The 21,511-nt window shown below is 61.1% G+C and overlaps 1 protein-coding gene across 1 annotated transcript; it reads right to left on the minus strand.

Annotated features, from left to right (window-relative positions):
* Positions 1–433: 433 nt before the first annotated feature.
* Positions 434–21,180, minus strand: BACE1 (beta-secretase 1). The gene is made up of 9 exons (XM_067566143.1): positions 20,489–21,180; positions 11,065–11,153; positions 9,590–9,806; positions 8,556–8,693; positions 8,113–8,247; positions 7,729–7,830; positions 7,259–7,408; positions 6,578–6,749; positions 434–6,045 (listed from the first exon to the last, which is right to left on the minus strand). The coding sequence occupies exons 1-9, from the start codon at positions 20,747–20,749 to the stop codon at positions 5,804–5,806; spliced, it is 1,506 nt and encodes a 501-aa protein (XP_067422244.1). The 5' UTR covers positions 20,750–21,180; the 3' UTR covers positions 434–5,803.
* Positions 21,181–21,511: the final 331 nt, after the last annotated feature.

The following is a 21,511-nucleotide window of genomic DNA, read 5'->3' on the forward strand; positions in this document are numbered from 1 at the left end:
CTACATTACTCTGCCGAACGCTGCTGCACGCTCACAGAGCTGGACTGCCCGCGAGTCGCTGCAGAAAGTGAGCAAATAATTTGGCCTACAAATACGTGTGAGAAAAGCATGAGCTGTTAGTGGAATTTGGGTTGGAGTGTAAGGGCTCAAAGGTTCCCCCTAGCCCTAACCCATTACCCGACCCGAGTGGAGAACATGCAGAGAGGGCAATACTGAGCTAACTGCCAGCTCGAACTCCCCTGCCCCAGTCTGCCTTCTGCTTGCTTCCACCTTGACCTGTGTGGCGTCCCGTGGTACTGGGACGTCTGGGCTCACCCAAGTCAGTCACTTCCCTTGCCGGCCTTGATCCTAGAGCCCTCAGCTGCTCAAAGCCTGCTGCACCCTCCCGCCTTGCACTCCCTCAGCTGCCCCCCGGCAATGAGCAGGCTGTAGACACAAGGCTTGTCTCTGTTTAATGTAATAATTTACTGTGTTAACATTCATTATTCTTACACCGACATGAGGGTTACAGAGTATGGGAGTCTACAGCAGCCGCCACGAGTAACTGTCCCCAGCCCTCGTCCCGCTCCCCCAAGCATGGTGTGGGGCTGGCCGCACGCTGGCTCCTCGCAGTCTCCGCTTGCCCGAGCCCAGGGCCTGTGGGAAGGGCTCTTCGAGAGAGAGAGCTGGCTGCGCTGCAGCTCAGAGTAACAAAGCTTTCAAGTCCCAACTTTCCCCCTTAGAGCCCTTCTTCCGACATCAGGGGCTGGTGTAAGACTGCTCTACTGGTTTCAAAGGGAGTTGAAGGTGCCCAGCATCTCTCCGGATCTGCCCACACTTTGTAGATTCTGCACAGGCCTTGGGAGAAATTCAGCACCGGGGGAAGCAGCTGCCCCTGCCCCTCAGTCCCTGGGAGTGTCACTGGCATGCAGCAGGGCTGGATTTGGCCCCGGTCAGTGAATTTCTGCACACACAGGGGTGTTGGAAGGCAGTGGTCCACAGCTGCATCTGGGATCCCAGGGGTGTGCTGAGCAGACACTGGGCACGGAGGGCTGTGGGCACATTGCAGCAGCATAACCTCCCCTTGGAGTCTGTGCTGCCTGAGTGCAGGACTGGAGCACGTTACGAGAACCAGACGGCACGGGGCAAAAGCAGAGCCTGCGTCGCTGGGGAAGTGAGGAGACCCGGTGGGTGAGGTAATAGCTTTTATTGGACCCGCTTCTTCGGTGAGTCAGGCTTTTGAGTACACAGAGCTCGTCTTCAGGTCTGACCCGTGTGAGCACGGAAGCTTGTCTCTCACCAACAGAAGCGGGTCCACTAACAGATATTCTCTCACCCCCGTCTCTGGACTATCCTGGAACCAGCACGGCTCCATCAACACTGCAAACAATAGCGCAGTAGGTTCAGCGAGCCGGGGGGGTGGCTGGTGCCAGCGCTCCCTTGGCCCTGCCAGTCTGTAAGGGTTCTGGATACCCAGTGCTGTTCCCTTAGCTAGTGACTCACTCCAGGGACTTCTTGCTGCTTTCTTTCAGTAGGTAAGTCGAAGGGCCGCCTTTCCAAGTGTCCAAGGTCATTATTACCACAGACCCAGAAGGTTCCAGCCCCCTGAAGTTGTCACTCTTCATGCTGTTGCTGCAGTTTTTGCACATCTCCACTTGGACAGGTCTCCCACCCTGGCCAGGCCAGGCCAGGCCCCCTGTGCTGCTGGGGAACATTTACATTGTTCAACAAGGATGAGTCTCATCAACGGGTAAAGCCAAAAGTCCTGAGAACACTTCATGTCAGAGTGCCTCTTGTACGGCCGCTGCTTTCTTTTCTCCTCCCCCAAGGCTCAAATTAGGGCCTACGCTACCTGCGCCTGTCCCTTTACATTCTCCAGAGCCGTTAACCTTCCCTGGAGTCCTGGCAGCAGCTCCTCTCCCACCATCCCAGGAAAGGAAAAGCTCTGCCTGGGTGGCAGGACTCAGGAGAGGGAGAGGGGCTGTAGTGGGAGCCCCTAGCTAGGGTCATCTGTTGGAATCAGCTGGGCCTCATGCTCATGGTTGGCTGCATGCCATCAGGTGGAAGGAGGGCCCTGCAGGCTGGTCTCCCCCTCTTGCTGCTGTTGGAATTGTTCTTGTGCTTGCACCGTGTAGGGGAAGTTTCCAGGAATGCTGCTCCTACCAGCACGGCATCTCTTGATCCCAGCTAGCAGGTGAGACCTCTCCACACAAGAGGTTTTCCTCTACCCTCGTTAGGAGTCAATGGTTCCTTTGTGCAGCTGGCCCTGCACTTCCACCTGCCAACAGAGCTGTTGCAGGGTGTCCGGGGGTGGTGCTACTATACATGGGTGAGGTACAACGGGATGGGGACTCCCACCTCCCAGCCCCCTGCCGAGTGAAGCATGTCCGCCTTCCTCGCTGACAGTCCAGCTTTACTGTGGGGGCCATTTAGTGGCATGTTAAGGCCCAAGGCCCTGGCCTCTCCCTGCAGGAGCTGCATTAGCAAAGCTCGGTGACAAGTGGTTCCCAGGCCGTGCAAACGTTCCTGCAAACAGCTAGCTCTGCGGCTGTCTCGCTCCCTGTGCTAAACGCTCCGGGGTGCTTGGGTGAGCACTTTCCCCTGCCAAGGCTGCTCTGGTGCTTTTCAGTCTTGCCGTAAGTCTGGCCCCCCCCTGCGCTGTGGCCAGGAAAGGCAGTTACCAAGTGCCCGGGAGGAGGTGGCTGCAGCATTAAGTAGGAAGAGAGCCCGGGCGGGACGGAACAAAGCTGGTTTTAGAGCACAAATAACTGCACTGAGACAGACTGTGCAGAGCTGGTCACGGGGATGGGGGAGAGGGGCTCTGAGCTCCTGAGAACCTTTCTGGCACAGACACTGCAGAGGAGCAAAACTGCCTTGCGGGATGTATGTTTTGGCTTGCAAACCACTGCCCTGGGCGTGATCTAATTTCATCGCCCCCAACCCAGTGCCCCCGTCATCTCCCCCAGAACCAGGACAAGATACGTCCAGCACAACAGGCCCAGATTGCCAACGATCCAGAAGTGCTTCCAGCAGAGCACACCACCTGCAGCCTGGCTCCACTGCCCAGAACCAAAGCAAGGGGAGGGCAGGGGGGTTAAAAACACACAGCCCAGCCCCCCCACCCCCGGTTGGGTTTGAAATGAAGCGGGGGCTTGCCGGGCTGGCAGTAAAAATATAAAAATCGGTATATATTGTACAGGCACGAAGCATTCGGTATTGGTACGCTCACACACCGCACACAAGCTGCTATGTACACACACTGCCTCTGCTCCAGCACACGGGCCCCGGCCCTTTGTCGTTAAAAAAAAGGGAAATGATGCACACCCTGTGTTTCAAACACAATCACAAAGAGGATGGCAATGACCCGCAGCCACAGCTCACCCCCAGAATCACCAGCTCTTCCAGGTGGGGCTGCAGGGGAGGCTGGGCCCTGCAGTGGCTGCTGTTCCAGGAGGCGTTCGTAGCCCCGATGGCCAAGCCCCGGGCAGGGCCAGGTGCAGGGTGAGACAATCCGGCCTCGGGCAGCTCTCCCTCCGGGCGGGGGCTCCAGGAGGCGGCCCGCAGAGGCAGCTCTGGGGTTTTCCCCAGACGCAAGCAGGCCAGTAAGGGTCTGGCTTCACGGCTTACACCTCCCTGGGTTGCTGGTCCTGTCCCCGGGCTGGATTCCACCCCGCCGCGGGAGAGGCTGCTGATTCTCCCCGGGGTCCCGCAGAGTGAGGCCGTAGTAAGCTGCTGTGTGCAGTACCTGACAGCAAGGCTGGGAGCTACAGCGGGTTGGGCCCTTCCCCTGATTCGCAGCCAGGCAGAGAGGGGGGAAATAGGGGGTTTGACCCGCACCCCCCTTTCCTCCCAGGTTTTGCTTGGGAGGACAGCGGGCTCTGCTCCATCCACTTCCCAGGGCCAAAGACACTGAAAAGTGAAGGAATGTTTTTATGCCACCTCCCCCAGCCCCTGCTCTGCCCCCAGCAGGGGCTGCCCCCTTTCTGGGGAATGGAGGGAAGCACCCGTTCCCCAGGAGCTCCAGGATAGGGTGCAAACCACGGGGGGCAGCGACCCAGCCCCACGTCGCAGAGCGACTGGTCTAAGTTGCAAGGCCCCGGAGTGCAGAGCCCCTGGCGGCCTGAGACCTGGCGTCGCTCCACCAGCCCCTTGCACAGCACAGGCGCGGACAGCTCCCTGCTCCCCGCCGCAGAGCGCTCCTCCGCCCGTCTCGATGGAGCCCGGCACTGACGGCTGGGGTGGCCGCCCTTGGGGTCCTGGGGGCTGCGCACGGTGCATCATGGAGCTGGGCGGCTCGGAGACCCGGTTCCACTGGGCTTCCCATGTCAGTGATGAATGTCGAGCACCGCTTGAGCCCCGGCTCCTCGTCTAGCACAGGTTCAGCAGTGGCGTCACACGCAGCCTTCAGCCCCCGCAACGCCCCGAGAGGAGAGGCGGGGGGTCCCGGGGGCCCACGGCCCGGTCGGTGAAGAGCAGGACAGATGCAGGAGCCAGTCTGGGAAAGCTCCATTCTCTCGGCTTCTGTTTTGTCACGGCCAAGGGCCCTCGAGATGCAGATGGTCGAGTCCTGCTCACAGGCATCCCGCAGGGGAAAGCGGGTGGGGTGGGGTGGGGTGCAGAAGAGGGGGGGGCGCACAGGGCTTCTACACGCACGCACCCAGCACTACGCGGCATGGGCCCCTCCTGAATTTCCAGGGGGAACCGTGTCTGTCCCAGCCAGTGCCTGGCCCCCGGGGTGTGGCGGGCGGGAGGGGAGCTGGGTTGTTAGGGTGACTCTCCTGGCCTCTAGCTGAGAGCACCAGGACCACGCCCGCCCGACGTGGAAGAGAGGGTGCCATTGGTTAGGCCTTTGCAGTTTGGAGATCTTAAAGGGGCACCCCTAGGAGAGAGGGCCGGAAGTGTGACCGGCAGCACTGTAAATCCGGGGCTGCCTGCAGAGCAATAACCCAGGTTTAAACAGCTGGTTAACAACCCACCACTGCGCACAAGTGTGAAACCCCGAACGGCTCAGCTGTAATGACCATGGTTTCTGCAGGCCCTACACAAAGCTGCCTCTGCTGGCTTCGCAGCAGCAGTGCTAACAAGCAGTGCTTGGACCCGGGCTGATGCCATCATGGGCTCTGGGGCTGTCTACACTGCATCGTAAACGCGGGCCTGTGCACTTGGTGCTGCCACGCCGGGCTTGAGCGTCCACACTGCAGTGCGAACCTGGGCTTACGGCTCTCCCACGGTGCCGGGCCACACCGCCCGTCTGACGCGGGCCTGAGGTTCTGCCTTGTGTTCACACGGCAAAGTGACAGAGCTTGGACCTGAGCCTCTGCCGGACTCAGGCCCTGAGCCCCCCTCCCGCCCGGGGTCCTAGGACCAGGGGTCTGAGCGCTTGCTGACCCGTCAGACTGGTTTCTGTGTGGACGGAAGGGGGGCCTGGCCTCAAACCTGAATCAGAGCCCGGGCTTAGTGTGTGGTGTAGGCATGTCCTGAAGCGCGGGCCAGAAAGGGGCAGGGCAGGGCCCTGGTCTGGCGAGCCTGTATCCCACTGGGGGAGAGGGAACCGAGGCTCTGCGGGGCTGCAGCACACCGCGGACACCACCCGCTCCCTGCCCTGCTGCGGGGTCTCACCCGGTTCCCGGCAGCGTTGGCTGAGCCCCCTGGCTGGGGTATCACACAGGAGGGGGGCAGGGGAGGGGCAGCCCCGGCTCTGGCCTGGGGCGACGGCTGGTGCTGGCCACCACGCTGCGTGGGCAGAGGAGCCTGTGCCGACGAGCTGGGCTCAGGCTCTCCCTCCCTGCTGTCCCCCGCGCCAGCAGCGCCAGCAGCGCGGGCGTCACTTGAGCAAGGATATGTCGTCGGCAAAGTCGCCGTGGTCCCGCCGCAGGCAGCGGAAGCAGCGCCACTGGAAGACCATGAGGCAGAGCGGCAGCATGAAGAGGGCGCAGATGGCCGCCATGATGTAGGCGATGGTCATCAGGGTGGACTCGTCCGTCTGCGGGATGTTGTAGCCGCAGTCCTCCATGTCGGGCTGCGCGTAGGGCCCCTCCACCGCCGCCGTCCGCAGCTCGTCGTGCACTGGGGACGGGAGCCCCAGCTCAGTGCCCGGGGGGCTGGCGCTGGGGCAGGCTCTGCTGGGCACAGCGCAGCCCTGGCACCGCCCGCTCCCCTCCCCACAGCCACGCGGGAGACCCCACCCACCCTGTGTGCCCATGCCCGACCATGCAGACAGAGTCAGAGGGGGCCCTCTGGGAGCCCCCCCGCTCGGACCTGGCCTGTTGGGGCCCCGGAGCCACTGGATGAAGGCAGCCGTGGGACAGGCCGCAGAGCTCCAACTACAGCGCTTCTCCCCTGGCCCCTAACCACCCGGACCCGCTGATCAGCTGGGGGTGCAGCTGCCCCACAGGAACCAGCACCTGCGACCAGCAGGGGGGAAGCTGGGTGACGCGGGGGCGCTGCAGCCTCCCCCTCTCCTGCTGCCTGCCCCCTGCATCCATGGCACCCGGTGACCTACAGCCAGGATCTCAGCCCTTTGGAGACGCCGCCGCCCACCCCAAACGCCCAGCCAGCCCCGGCCCTCTGCCCCCGAGCCGCACCCCGCTCCCCTCACCGCGGCAGGTGCTGACGGCAAAGCCGATCCGCTTGCGGGCACGGTCGAAGACGACGTAGAAGCCTTCCATGATGACGGCGCCCATGACGGTGCCCGTGGAGGACTGGGAGATGGCGAACTTGTAGCAGTCGTCCTGGGACGTGGCCACGTCCTCCACGGGGCGCAGGTATTGCTGCAAGGAGGCCAGGGGAGGGGCATCAGAGCTACCGGGGGGCCGGGGAGCAGAGAGCTCCAGCCTGCCGCTACGCCCTGGGGGCAGCCACCTCCCTGTAGCCCCAGCTCACTGGCCAGGGACTCGTTTATGACTCTGAGTCCAGGCACCCGCCTTTGCTCAGCGACGCCCAGCCCGGCCTGGCAGGGGAAGGGAGACGTGCACGGCGTCGCTCGGGATCACACGCAGTGCCAGTGTTGGAGAGGGGCCCACGTGAGCTGGGTTACAAATTCCCCACTCCCCAAAACGTTTGGGGTGCTGGGCTCCCAAGTTCTGGCTCGGCTCGGCTCACTACTGAGAGAGGGGCCAGCTCTGAGTGCTGAGCCTCCCAAATAAAACCCGTGGGCTTTGGTTCTGGCCCGCGCCCAAGGGCTGCGGCTCTGGGGCCCTCCAGGGACTGGGTAATGGAGCTCCTTCCCGCTCCAGCACGACTGCCGGGGAGTGCCCGTCCTGGCCTCGCGGGTGCCCACCTGGGGTAAGATGGTGATCCGGAAGGACTGGTTCGTCGCCTCGCCCATCAGGTAGAGCGATATGACCGGGAAGATGTGCCAGGGGGTGGTGCCGACCTGCCAGCAAACCAGCTGCTCCCCCAGCCAAAAGCCGTCTGGGAACTTCTCCGTCTGCCCCCGGGGGAAGGAGAGAGACAGTGAGCGGAGCTGCGTGCGGCAGGGCTGGGCTGTGCCGGGGCAGGGTGCTGCTTGCCCCAGCTCAGATTGGTAGCGGCTGCCTCCCAGCATCCCGCTGCAGCTCCCAGTCACTTCCTGTCCTAGCCAGCTGCCACCTGCCACCCCAGAAGGGGCCGCCTTTCGGTGGTGGGCAAAGGACCCCTGACCCCAGTCTGCAAGGACAGGTCACAGCGACGTGCTCTCTGGGCCCTGGAGCCCAGGGCATTCCCCAGGGACCCGGCAGGGGACGGGCCTTGCCCGGGAGCGATACTGACCGAAGACACCGTTTTGATGGATTTCACTGCAGCCTCGAACACCTTCTTCGGCAGCCGGAGGTTGGTGGTCCCGCTGTCCACGATGCTCTTGTCGTAATTATACTGCGGGGGCGAGAGGGCGAATGAGGCACCTGCCCCTGCCTCTGGCCGGCTCCGCGCGCACCCCAGCCCAGCCCAGCACCCGCGTTGCTCCCCCGTGAGCTGCAGCAGCTGTTTCCGAGGGAGGCCAGGTCAGAGCCCGCCTCTGCCAGGCTGCCTGCTTCCCCTCGGCCCCCGCAGCACGGACAGCCGCAGCTGGACTTTACGGCTGCGTGGAGCCTGAGCAGGGCAGCGGGTGGCGAGGCAAAGCGCGGCAGTCCATGTCCCCCCCCGCCCCCCGGTCACCTCCTTGCAGTCCATCTTCAGGTCCTGCCCGTTGACCTCCACCTTCACGATGATGACCTCGTAGTACCACTCCTTGCGGATGGGTGTGTACCAGATGCTGCCGACGTAGAGGGAGTGGTCGATGCCCCCGATGATCTGCAGCGGGGAGAGAGGCGTGCAGTGCAGCTACCGTCAGCCCCTGCAGACGGCGTGGGACCGGGGGCGGGGGGGCCGTTGCAAGGGCTTGTGGAGAACGAAATGGGGAGCCAGGGAGAATGGTGACTCGGGCCAGTCTCGGAGGATCCCCCTCCCCGCTCCAGCGCCAGGGTTCGCTGGGCCATTTCTGGGGGGGCGCGTGCCCCCTCGCACACTCATGCCATTGCCGTGCAGCCAGCGCCTGGCACCCCACCGAGCCCAGGCTCCCACCCCAGCCGTGAAGCGCTGAGCGGCGCCAGGGCACTCACCATGCTGCCCCCGACTGACGCCAGGGCCTCGGACTCGTTGGGGGAGAAGACGGCCCCACAGAGCTGCAGGGAGAAGATGTTGGGGACCCGGGTCTGCTTCACCAGCGAGTTGAAGAAGGGCTCCAGGGTGTCATCAGGCTGATGGGGGAGACAGAACCACAGAGCCGTGAGCAGCCGCGAGCCGGGGTGGCCTGGGAGCGTCCTCAGGGGCCCCGGGCAGGGAGGCACCAGACTCCGTTCCCCTGCTCTTGCTACGGAGACATCTGGGCTGGGCCAGCGTCCCGTTCAGAACTGCAGGGAGACACCCCAATGCTGGAGATTCAGCTGGGATCCCAGCTGTGGGGGGGTCCTGCCCCTGCCAGCCCCCCGGCCCATATCGGACCCAGATCTGCACCAGGTCCCGCCACCATCGGCACCAGGCAGCAGCATACGAGGCTGCTCCAACCTGCGTCGGGGCAGAGGCACTGGGGGCCGGCACCAGGCACAGCACCTCAGCCAGGGCACAGGGCCAGGCCCCGGCTCTGCACTTCTTGGCGTTGGGCTCAAGGTGGCCGACATGTTCTGAAAGCCGGAAGCGGCTCCCCCGGGACTGGGGGAAGGCACAGCAGAGCTAAGAGGAGAGGCGACCTGCCCCCTCCAGCAAGGAATGCAGCGGCAGCAGGGGGGCTGCGGCTGGGAGCTTGGGTCCGGCTGACGGGAGACTGCAAATACCAACCAGCGGGGATAGTCTTAGCACCGAACGCTGGGAGAGCCTGTCTGCAGAGCAATGAGTCCTTTGTCACTGGTGCAGCCAGGACTGGGGCGCAGGATGCAGGGGTTCTGGTCCCAGCTCTGCTGCAGCTCAGGTAGGGTTAGGGGGGCAATGATTGAGCCGGTAGACGAGGGGCATGGGGCCGGGTTGGGCTGCATTGATAGAGCCGGGAGCGGGGGACAGGGTGTGGGGTGCTGGATGTGCACCCCTTACACAGCAGCTGCCTGCCCTCTCGCAGGCCCGTGGGGCCGATCCCAGGCCAGGCGGGTGGTGCCATGCTCACCCGGGCAATCTCTGCATAGGCCAGGCCCAGAATGCCCTCCCAGTTTGAGCCATTGATGAAGAATTTGTCGGACTCGGTGATGGCAGCGATGTTGGCACGGACAGTGACGTTCGGGCCGTGGGGGATGGTGACCAGGTCCGTCCCCAGGTCCCCTTCCCATTTGCCCTGGGTGTAAGGCACGTAGACCCCTTTCCGCAAGTCCCGGTAGGTGCTGGACCTGCAACGAAAGCCAGCGTGTAAGAGCAGCCATCCGGCTAGTTCTGCTGAGACATGGCAGGGCCAGGGGAGGCAGGACTGTGGTGCCAGGGTGGGAGTGAGGGTGGGCGCAGGGCCTGGGGGATCGAGGGCCAGTGAACCCCCACGTGTGTGTGGAGCTGGGAATCAGTGAGTGTGCAAATCTCTATGTGGCTCTGCAAGTGCGGGGACTGTGAACTCACAGGTGTGTGCGAGCGGATATGCATGTGGGCTACATGGTGGTGAATCTGGAGGTGTGTATATCTGGGAAATGGCCTGCTGGGTCTGTGTTTGTCAGTCTGCACCCCCGTGTGTCTGTGGCGGTGTGCGTAGGAGCACGTGTGTTGTGTGTGTCTCGGGTGAAATCCCTGCTCCCTTGGCGTGTACCAGGACCCCCCCCCCACACACACATACCTGGGCATCTGACCAGCTGCATTCTAGTGCTCGCTGAAACGCCCCAAGCCGGTGACACCTGTCCCCGTGTTAGCACGGCCCCAGCCCCCTGCATCTCCACAGCTCGTCCCAGTGCAGGACCATGGCCCTAGTGAAGTGCAGCATCCCCGCCGTGCCCCATCTGCTGCTGGCCCCACCCCACGGCCGAGGGCCTGGCTAGCCGGAGCCCCTCATCCGCTGCAAACGCTGCTTCGCCTGGCCCCAGCACAGGGACCGGACTGCAGCTGGCAGCGTGAACAGGGCTCTCTGAGCCGGGGGGCTGACTCCAGATCCTGGGGGCTCCCCCTCCTCAGACACTTGGGCCAGAGCCATGGGAGCACAATGGGCCCAGCCAAGGGAGGGCTCGGAACAGGCCCGGACATTGTGCCGCGTGCCCAGTGGCCTGGCAGGGTTGTGACGTTCTGGGAGGCGGGGGCGGCCGAGGGCCGTCTGCCCCGCTCAGTACAGAAGGGGCCATTGAGTCCCGCCCTGCACAGACACTGCCATCACGGAGGCTGGCCAGCACCTGCCGTGTCGGCCCTGCGCCCGGGCCAGCGCCGTGCCTGGCACCGCCAGTCTTGGGATCCCAGAGCCGGGCAGAGGCCCCGGCAGAGACAGTGCGTGGCAGGGCCGGCCTTCCCCCGGCTGGCAGGGAGAGACCGGCACGGCCATCTGCAGCTCCCCGCACGGCCAGCAGCCAAGAAGCCTGCAGGAATCGTCCATGCCGCTGGGACGGGGAGCGAGCCCCAGATGCTCTCCCAGAGGCAGTCAGCAGAATGGTGTCTGAGCCGCCAGGCCCCCATACTCACAGCTGCCGCTGGTAGTACCGCCGCAGAAAGGGGTGAGGCGCTGCCCCGACTGCAAAGTTACTGCTCCCCGTGTCCACCAGAATGTTCAGCTGGGGAAGGAAGGGGGGGACCGCGTTACTCAGGAGCAGGAAAGCATGCTGCCATCACCCTGGCCCTGCCCAGCGCAGAGGAGCAGCCAGCCCTGCCGTGGCCTGGCACGAGATGCGCGCTGGGTTGCTAATACTATAGCTTTCGCCGTTTGCATTGATCCACAGGGCAGGCAGAGCGGCGCCGGCCAGATTTCCTCTGCCCACGCCAGGTGCCCCAGGGCACGGTGTGTGGGGCCTCCACAGGGTCTAGTCCTGGGCCCCCCTGCCCAGGGGAACGACTGCTGTGGAACCTCCTGTGCCCCGGACACATGTCCACGAGAACCTGGGCTGAGACCAGCCAGCTCCTCTCCACGCAGCCAGCAGCTCCCCGTCCCCACTGCCCTGTCCAGAGAAAGGTCCCGTCCCCTGCGTCCCTGCAGAGCCCACTTGTGCCAGCTCATCTAGCGGTGCTGGCAGAGCCAGGCGTGCTCGAGCGCTGCTGTACAACCCCTGCACAGACACTCACCCCCACCCCACTCACCTCCTGCAGGCCCCAGGCCCCAGCCCCAGCCGGCTGCGTAGAGCCAACGCACACACCTATGTGCTGCCCCCGGCACAGCCCGGCCCAGGGCGCTGTGGGGCGGGGCAGAGCCAGGGCTGCAGAACGAGCAGTTCCAAGGGCTCTGCGTGAATCCAGCACCGCGCCTGTCAGCTACGCCCTGGCCGGCGGCAGTCGTGATGCAGCCACCTCCAGGGCTTACGCTGGAGCACGGGAAATGGCTGGTGGGATCAGGGCAGGGTCCATCCAGCTCAGCACCAGCAGTGCAGAGGAACGGTGCTGGGGACCCATGGCCCCCCGGGAAGGGTCCCGCCCCAAGCGGCTGAGAAAAGGGACCCCTGCCCACGCCCCTTCCGCAGGTCTCGGTCGCCGGCCCCGTGGACTGTGAAGGGCTGTCAGAGGGGGTCTCCGGCAGGGCTTGTCCTGAATGCCTCCCAAGCAGGCGGGATGGGGGCCGGCTTTCGGAGAGCAGGCCTGCCGGCTCCTGGCGGGGGCAGCGTGTCTGAAGCGTAGCTCTGCCACGTGCTGCCATGTCCCGGCCCCCCCCCGATTGGCGGCACCCCCTTGCAGTGGCTCTAAGGAGCCCAGACCCTGCCGCACCCCCACCCTCCTCCCCTGGGCCTTGCCCAACCCCCCGCACCCTGCAACCCTGCCCGGGCCTTGGCCTGCGTCTCCACGCGGGGCGGCGGGTCCCGCGCTGCCGTGGAAGGGGGAGTACAGCCCAGCGAACAGTGCCCACGCCCTGCGGCACCAGGTCCTGGCCCGGCTTGACCCTGCCCAGGGCAGAGACGAGAGCAGAGGCCGAGCAGACCCCTTCAGTCACTCAGATGAGGAGGGTTCCCCCCAATGCCTCCCAGCCCCACAGCCCAGAGGAGGAGCTTGGGGGTGCCGGGAGCCGTCGGAGAGCCGGGCGCGCGGAACAGCGGGAAGGAGACTAGCTCCAGGCCCTGGCACCAGGCGGGCCAGAATCCTGCGCGGACACCTCCCCACCGCTTTGCACAAAGGGGTCTGGCCGCTGCCCCTACACCCGAGGCGGACCCGCCCGTGCTCCTCTGCAGGCTCCGCACATGCAATGGGGCAGGGGAGATGTCCCGTTCCACTGGGTAAAGTTCTGCTCCTGAGCCTCTGCTGGGCCGATCTGCCGCGACTGCCCTGTCTAATAGCCCCCGAGGGCTTCTGCTCCTAATCTGCAGAGCCAGAGGGCTCAAGCAACGAGGTTAATGCGCTTGTGCTAATCAGAAAATCACGCCGGCTGCAGCAGGAAGAGTTTACCCAATGAAGCGCTGACAGCAGTGTCTCAGCAGAGCACTTCTCCAGAGCAGGCTTCTCCTACTGCACCACTGCCTCCATGCACTGCACGCTCCATGCCACGCACCACTAACAGTGAACTGCATGCTCCGTGCCACGCACCACTGCCACGGTGCACTGCACGCTCCATGCCACGCACCACTGCCTCGGTGCACTGCACGCTCCATGCCACGCACCACTAACAGTGCACTGCACGCTCCATGCCACGCACCACTAACAGTGCACTGCATGCTCCATGCCACGCACCACTGCCTCGGTGCACTGCACGCTCCATGCCACGCACCACTGCCTCGGTGCACTGCACGCTCCATGCCACGCACCACTGCCTCGGTGCACTGCACGCTCCATGCCACGCACCACTGCACGCTCCATGCCACACACCAACAGTGCACTGCACGCTCCATGCCACACACCACTAACAGTGCACTGCACGCTCCATGCCACGCACCACTAACAGTGAACTGCACGCACCATGCCACACACCACTAACTGTGCACTGCACGCTCCATGCCACGCACCACTAACAGTGCACTGCATGCTCCATGCCATGCACCACTGCCTCGGTGCACTGCACGCTCCATGCCACGCACCACTGCCTCCATGCACTGCACGCTCCATGCCACGCACCACTAACAGTGCACTGCATGCTCCATGCCACGCACCACTGCCTCGGTGCACTGCACGCTCCATGCCACGCACCACTGCCTCGGTGCACTGCACGCTCCATGCCACGCACCACTAACAGTGCACTGCACGCTCCGTGCCACGCACCACTGGCTCGGTGCACTGCACGCTCCATGCCACGCACCACTAACAGTGCACTGCACGCTCCATGCCACGCACCACTAACAGTGCACTGCACGCTCCGTGCCACGCACCACTGGCTCTGTGCAGCACAGTGTACTGCTGTTGCAGTGTGAGGCTGTCTCAGTGCAGTGGTGCACGGTTAGGTTCATTGACTGCTTGGCTCACTGCTGAATTCTTTGTGAGCTCTTGTTTGGGAGAGGAAGGTGCCTCTGCTTTGAACAGTCAAAGACTGGAGAGATGTTTCTCCTTTGCCTTATGTTCCTGCATTGACCCCTCCACCCTCCTCCTTGCAGGAACAAATCAATTTCCATGTCCGAGGCCTCTGACAGGAGCTCCCTGGAGGGTCCCTGTTAACATGCACTGTGATTGCGTGACAGCAGCCTCCTCGCAGCGCCCAAAACGCGCCGGTCCTCAGCCCAGTCGGGGCAAAACACTGGGCTCCGGCCCAGGAACAGGCCTGGCTGATCAAGCCGTTGGAGCCAGGCACCATGGGGGGGGAGGCATTGCTGGGCTTTCTACACTGCCTCTCGGCCTGGCCCCGCAGGCTCCTGCTCTCCAGGCCGTACGCCTCACACGGCCCTGCCAGTATCCCACAGGCCTGCTCTGTAGCCAGCCCCCCAGCACACACACTGGTTTATAGTCCTGGGCCTTTCCTGAGTAGAAACCGCCCATTGGGCCAGAGCTGGGTCAGCGCTTGGCATTGTTCTGGGAGGTGGCTAAACGCAGGGAGGGGGGCACTGCTCACACCACCCAGCCGCTCTGCCCAGAGACGTGTGTCACAGGGTGGGGTTGTACGTTAGCCTAATGCACCCGCCAGATGAGCCCCTCCACTCTGGTGTGTGTAAGGCAGAGGGTTAAGAGCTCCCAGAGATACCTTCATCATCCCAACCAATACAGCAACACCTGCTCTAAGCAACCCCATCTTCACCAGGCAACCTGATGTCTGCAGCCACCGCTTCTCAGCCCCTCTGCACGGCTTGGCTTCCGTGCAATTCTGTTTGATCTCAATTAGAGGCCATCTGTGCTAGGCAACTGATTTGTCTGGTCCCCTGGGTGTTCACTTAAGACAGGTCTCACTGGAGAAGTACCTCGCTAAGCAGGCAACATGCAGCAGCAGGGAAAGAGGATCAGCCCAGCAGGTTCCAGAAACCTTGTCCCTGCCTACGCAAGAGTAGCAACCGAGTCTGGGGGCCACAGGCTTCAAATCTGCAGGGTATCCGGGACTGAACCGTGGCCCAGTAGCAGGGGAAAGGCTTTGGACAGCCCAGGCGCTGTCAGACAGGCTGGCATGAAATGCACCATTCCAGCCGCTGGCAATGACAACAGGAGGTGCAGGGCAAGGGACTTCCGGGCTTTCCTGGCCATGTGAATGGGACCTCTCTCCCCGATGCTCCACCCAGCCATTGCGCTGGACTGGGACATGGGAGTCCTCCCCTCGAAGTCAGCCCTGCTCCCTTGGTCTGACGGAGCCCCCGTCCGTGGAACCTCTGGGCTCCTGGCATACGCCTCTGCTCCCTAGGGTGAGCGGTTGGTGACTGTCCTGGGGGTGGCCGGCGTGCTCACTGGTGACACTGCCACCACACCCTCCTTCTGCAATGGGCTCTAAAGTCTGAGTGACTGCTGAGCCTCGCGCGGGGCGGCTCTGAATGGCAGCGAATCCTGGGAGAATGCAACACAGGCCAGCCAGAGTCACGGAGTCCATCACCAGACGGGCTGGACCGCCAGGATTCATCTGGCTTCATGAACCGCCCAGCGCTGGATAAGCATGTGTTAATGGAATACTCCAGGCCGAGTATGGGGAGCGAGTTCTACCCCTCGGGGGCTGCCTGGTGCAATGGTGGGACCCCCTCACGGCACCGTGATGCCCGAGCAGAATCACACGCCAGGCGGATGCTCTCTGGCAACCCTCCGGGACTTAAGCATTGCTGGAGGAACTCAGCCAGGGAGAGAGGCTGAGATGCAGCCGATGTCCTATGATGCAGCCCCTGTTTGGGGACGGAGCCCCTTTAAGAACGGGTTGGGCCTGAGAGGGGATGATCAGAGGCAGACCCAGCCAGGAAGGGGCCAGGTGATCCCTATAAAGACTGAACATGGGAGGGGCTGCCCCAGAGCACTTCAGGTAGTACAGCTGTGTGTGTGGCCAGGCAGAGCAGAGCAGCAGGGAGCTAGTACCTCTGGACAGGGCTGTGTACGCATGCTGGCCTGGCTACGTGGTGAAGGTGGGTTATTGGTGCCGCACACAGTCCTTGCTCCTCCTGCATGGAGCAGGGGCCCTTTACCTGGCAGGGCTGCCTTGGCCTCTGACATGAACCAGGGCAGAAGCTGAACTGAGCCTAATCCTGTGAGGGGCTTCGCGTGTGCCGGATGCTCTTGGCTCCCCTTGAGTATGCAGGAGTGGGTCCTTCCCTGTCAATGGGACTGCCCCGGCTGTGCATGGCTGCTGCCCTTCCTGGAAGGGTTGGCAGAGCTGTCTGCACTCCTGGGCAATGTGTGTTCCAGGCTGGCACAACCTGGATCCTGGGGATTGGGGGGGTCTGGACACCCCTCCCTGGTGGGTTATGTCTGCTGTCTGGGCACCTAAACACGTGGCCGGATCTTCACTGGTTGGGTGCTGAGCACCTCTGACAACCCGGCCCTTCTTTAGCTGCCTGACTGAGTGCTGAGCACCCTGGTAAATCTGCCTCACTGGTGGGGGCTGGGTGTGGGGAACGCTGGCCCTCTGCTCTTCTGACACCCCCCCCTCAGCCCTGAGTGCACCACTGCTGAGTTCCCCCCTCCCCCCCCCCCAGGCAGACACTCGGCAGTGCTGTGGATCAGGTCTCCATGGACTGACGGCTCCCTTTGGCTCATGGGCAGTCTGGGGCCAAACTCTTGGCTGGTGTTTGCAGGTACAACTCCACTGGCCTGGGCTGAGGGGTGTCTGCATCTGGCAGCAGAGACTCTCCCCCTCTGCAACGGTTACCTGTGCCCTCCCCCACGTCCCTGGGGTGAGAACCCTGCCCTGCCTCCTAGTGCCTGGGACGCTCTGCAGAGCTGGGTTGGGCGGCCTTTACCCTTGGTCCTCGGTGAGCAGCCCAGAACTCACCAGCTGACGAGTCTCTCTGGGGAGAGCCCTGGCTGGAGGGGGAGCAGAGAAGGAGGCAGGGGCAGCCTGGCACCCCTGGCCTCACTCCCGTCTCAATGGCCCCACTGTGGCGGCTGTTTTAAAGTGATTCCAAACAGGGAGAATATTTTGAGCATCTTCCTCCCTGTGTGTCTTTACTTCACCCAGCACCCTCAGGACAGGCCGGGGGGGCAGCTCCCCAGGAAGGGATGTGACCAGCTCCCACCGTTTCACTGCAGGTTTCACTCTAGAACGAGCTGCTGGGACTTGGCGGGAGGCAGTGTGAGGTGCACCCGGGGTTCAGCCTGTGTGCACGTGGCTAGGATGCCTTTGCAACACCTGTGGAAATAGCTCTTAAAACAGCGCCAGTTTAGTTTTACAAGCATGGCGTCGTCCTGTTGTTACTCAGTGGGGTTCATGGGCCGTGTGCTGTCTGGGGCCTTTCATATGGCCTATGGCTCCTGCAGTCAGCTTAGAGGCTCTGCTTTCAGTTTGTTTTTAACATAAGTTTCTAGCCCTTAATGCTGGAGAGACCAGGCCAATGTGGGACTCCAGGGCAATAGAAAGGCTTGGCAGGTGAAAACCAAGAACCGCTTTTTATTTTTATTTTTTTAAATCTGTTTTTCTGGGGCCATGCTGAGGAGTCAGTCAGGGAGACGCCTACAGCTAGCAGTGCCTGGGGACTGTGCCATCACAAGAGAGGCCCCCGCAGAGCATGGCCTGAGCCAGTGGGTGCCTAGGGCTGTATTCTACTCCAAGGGCTGGTCCTGCAGCCTGTTGCGTGGCTACAATGGGAAGTGGCGCAGCCCTGGAGGGCAGACTGGTGCCAGGACACAGCAGAGGTGTGTTTGTGTTACCACAGGAATGCTAATCGTAGGAGGGGTGGGAATGGCCTATGGCAGATGCAGGCTGTAGTGTGCATGTAGGGGGGTGTCAGAGGTGGAGCTCTTTACCCACCACCTGGTTCCTGAGGGTTCATCAGCCATTTTAAATAGCTGCCCCCTGCTCTGGCTGGGGTGCCTGCACCCTGGGGCTACGATATTATGAATACACCCAGCAGGGGCTTGTACCCACGGTGCACACGTGTTCCTGGTCACCTGTGCTAAAGGTGACACTGATTTGCTGCTCCTAGTGGCCACGAGACCACATCTTAGAACGAGCACTCCCAGGCTGTCCGCACTGGGCCACGGGCTGAATGGGCTGCAGGGACAGGCCTGTGCTCCCAGCCTTGAGACGGCCCCGCTGGCTCATATCTCACGCAGGTCGGCAGGAGGTGGTGGGGGGGGGCGGCTTGCCCTGCTGCTGCCCATGCTTTCTGGAGACTGCCAGAGGACTCCAGTCTGCAGGGCTTCCTGTGCGGCATCTTCCCCCAGTCCCTTGGGAATGGCTGTGTAGGAAGGGACAGTGCAGGAAGCTCAGCAGCAGGGACACCCGCCTCGCTGAGACGTTGGAGGGAATCCAGCCCCGGCTTAGGGACTGGCACTGTGCTGACAGTGTGGGACCCAAAGAACAGTCTGTGTGACTCAGGACACCCCTGTGGGCATCCCCAGGTAGCCCCTGTGCCTGCCAGCTGCCTGGAGCAAAGGGCGTGGTTCTCCTCTTGCGGCCGGCTGGGAGCAATGGGGTTGCCATCACTGTGCTGAGGAGCATGCAGTGCCCATGGCAAATCCTGCTTCCTCCGCCTACGTGAAACCTGCCGGGCGGGCTTGTTGCGAACCTCAGCCCTGTTGGTTCGCTAATGTGCTCACTCGCAGCGCAGGCAGGTCGCGGCCTCAAGTCTCGCGCAGCAGCAAGTTGTGTGTCAGTGAGGGCTGTGCAGGCAGGGGTTCAAACCAAAGCAAGCCCCCGAAGGTTTACACCTGTCAGCCGCATCCACAAGCCACGCAGGTAATGAATAGGCCCAAGCCGCTGTCGTGCGCATGCTGCTGGTTGTGTGCTCCCTCTGAGATGTCCTCTGGAAACTCAGACTCCGCACACACACACACGTCTGTAAACACACGCATGCTATGCACCTGCAGACATATGTCTACACACACACACAGATCACATGTTCACCTCTGCCCCAGACATGCTGTTAGTAGCTGATTCTGCATGATGGCGGCCAGGGGAGTCTTTACTGTTGAATTCAGTGGGTGCAGAAGCAGGCTCATATTGTGTACATACACACAACATAATCCTGTGTGTGTGTACACATGTGCACACAAGCGCATGCCCCAGCCTTCCTCTATTTTTTAATAATCACGTTTGGTTTTTACTCCATCCTGCTGGTGAGGTGAAGCTCCCTGAACGCCTATACCCCGTTTTCATTTATAAAAGTGTGAAAACAATGAAGAAAAACACAGCAAAGCTTAGAGGTTTTTAAGGTGAGGCTTGACAAAGCCCTGGTTGGGATGATATAGCTGAGGTTAGTCCTGCTTTGAGCAGGGGGTTGGACTAGATGACCTCCTGAGGTCCCTTCCAATCTAATATTCTATGATTCTGGCCTGAATACTCTCAAAGGCTGTGTGTGTTGGTAACCAGAGAAATGCTGCCATTTCTGAATCTTCCTGCTGAATGTGGGTGCAGCTGTGGTGACACTTGCGAAATGAATACTTGTCATTTTTAAAAAGAGGTGTACGTCTCCCCTGGAGAAGTACATCTTCACCCCCCACCTCCTCACACTTCTACATTCTATAGGAATCCGAGATAAAGTTGCTGAAGCATCAAAAAAAAAAAAAAAACAATGGAAACCCCGAGATATTGCTGGTGTGCACCAGTAATGCAAGTGACTGGGCTGTTGACCTGAGCAGAACAGTGTCAACTAAGGACAGAGGCTGGCTCACGGCTTTGCATTTCAGTTCTGTACGGTTATCACTACAATCTTGTAGGGCTGAAGGATCCATTTTGGGCCAAGTCGTGCAGCCCTAGGCTCTGACATCCTGGGAGAAAAGCTAAATTTGTCTCTTCGTGTTGCACTTCTTGGGTGATTTGAGGGTTAGTAAAACACGTTTGCTAACAGAAACATTCCCTCATCATCCAGATGCCCAAAATAGCCAGCCCTGAAACACAGGAATCAACAGAACTGAAGGCCTATTTTGTGACTGTACAGAGTAATTTACCGAAAGGCATCTCACTTGTACAGCACAGAGGGTAACTGCCCACCCTGCACTACAGCTGGAGTATGTAGCTTGTAAACACCTATGGAGAGCTGTTTATAAGATGCTATTTCTGCCCACCAGGCCCTTGCCTTTTGTGGGAAACGGAGATTGGTTCTGCCTCCAGCAGGCACCCAGGATAATGGCTCTGTCCTCTGGCTGCAACATTCCCCTGAGTGAAGTTTTTATTTCTCACTCTCCAGCAATTGGGGTCCTCGCTTTCTAAAATTGCTATTTTTTTCCTTCCCAAAGACCGTTTAGATTCTCTCTTGACCAGGGTGGTCTCTGCGGAGCGCGATCACAGAGTAGCTTGGTGAGAGAGACACACAGGAATCCAGGTACCAAACCCCACACACCTCAACTTCTGTGAAGTCAGAGCTCTTGGTCTCTGTTCAGCAAACCTGCACAACGCCCGCGGCCAGGAAACGTGGCTAGCGTGCCTTACCTTTTGTGGGGGGCTCCCCAGAGTCATCTCCACGTAGTAGCCCTGTCCAGATTTTCCTCTCAAGTTATCTATCATGTTCACGAAACTGCTCCTTTGTATGAAATCCTCCTGCTCCTCCCCAGCTGATCGTTGCACCCTGTGGTTCTGTTGCAAAGTCCCCATCCCATTCTTTAGAGGCACCCGGATCCCCAGATGTGCCTGGCTGGCTCGCACCATACCAGACCCCAGCCACAGCAGCAACCAGGGCAACACGTGAGCCATTTTGGTGAAAGCCCTGCTCAGCCCTTCCCCTGGATTTGCTGTTCTGGAGGTGATGGTGCTGGTGCTGTGTTCTTCTTCAAGGAAATCTCTCCCTTTGCAAAGACAAATGCATAAGGACCAGGAAAAAGTTTTACTCAGATAACAGAATACTCCTTCATACCAAGCCGGCAGTCACCAATAGCAGCGTTGGGGCACAGAGAATTCCAACTTGAAAATATATATAGATTGGCAAATCTACGGTAATAGCCATCCAGCATCTAGAGAGGAGAGAGGATATTCAGTGCAAATAGGAGCCTGGAAGCAGCAGTCATGCTGGGATGATTTTTTTTTCCTCCTCCTTTTGATTAGCTGAAGCATGAGAAATCGGGGAAGTTGGTCAATCTCCAGGCTCCAGAGACAGCATTTGTCAGTCCACCATAATCTCTCCACTCTGCAATCGGGATTTGGAGGCGGAAAGACTTGTGGCTGCCACTGTCAAAGCCAAAGGGTTTTTTTTCCCCCAAAGATCCCTGGGAAATGTAGTTTTCCACTTTTGCTTCCCGTTCAGGTAACCGTTAAGGGCAGGGCTGGTTTTGATGCCCTTTGGTGAGGAGAAAAGGTGTCTCCACTATTCAGACTAGATGGTCACAATGGTCCCTTCTGTTTTTATAATCCATGAATCCCAAGAGAGAAAGAAACTTCAAGATCTCTTTCCCATGTAAATTTCACCTAATGGGGGCAGCTGAAGAGACGCATAAGAAAATGAAGTTGCTTTTTGCTTGT

Source organism: Emydura macquarii, unplaced genomic scaffold, assembly GCF_026122565.2.
Source record: "Emydura macquarii macquarii isolate MOO-44397 ecotype Brisbane River unplaced genomic scaffold, CSIRO-AGI_Emac_v2 contig_312, whole genome shotgun sequence".
NCBI lineage: Eukaryota > Metazoa > Chordata > Testudines > Chelidae > Emydura > Emydura macquarii.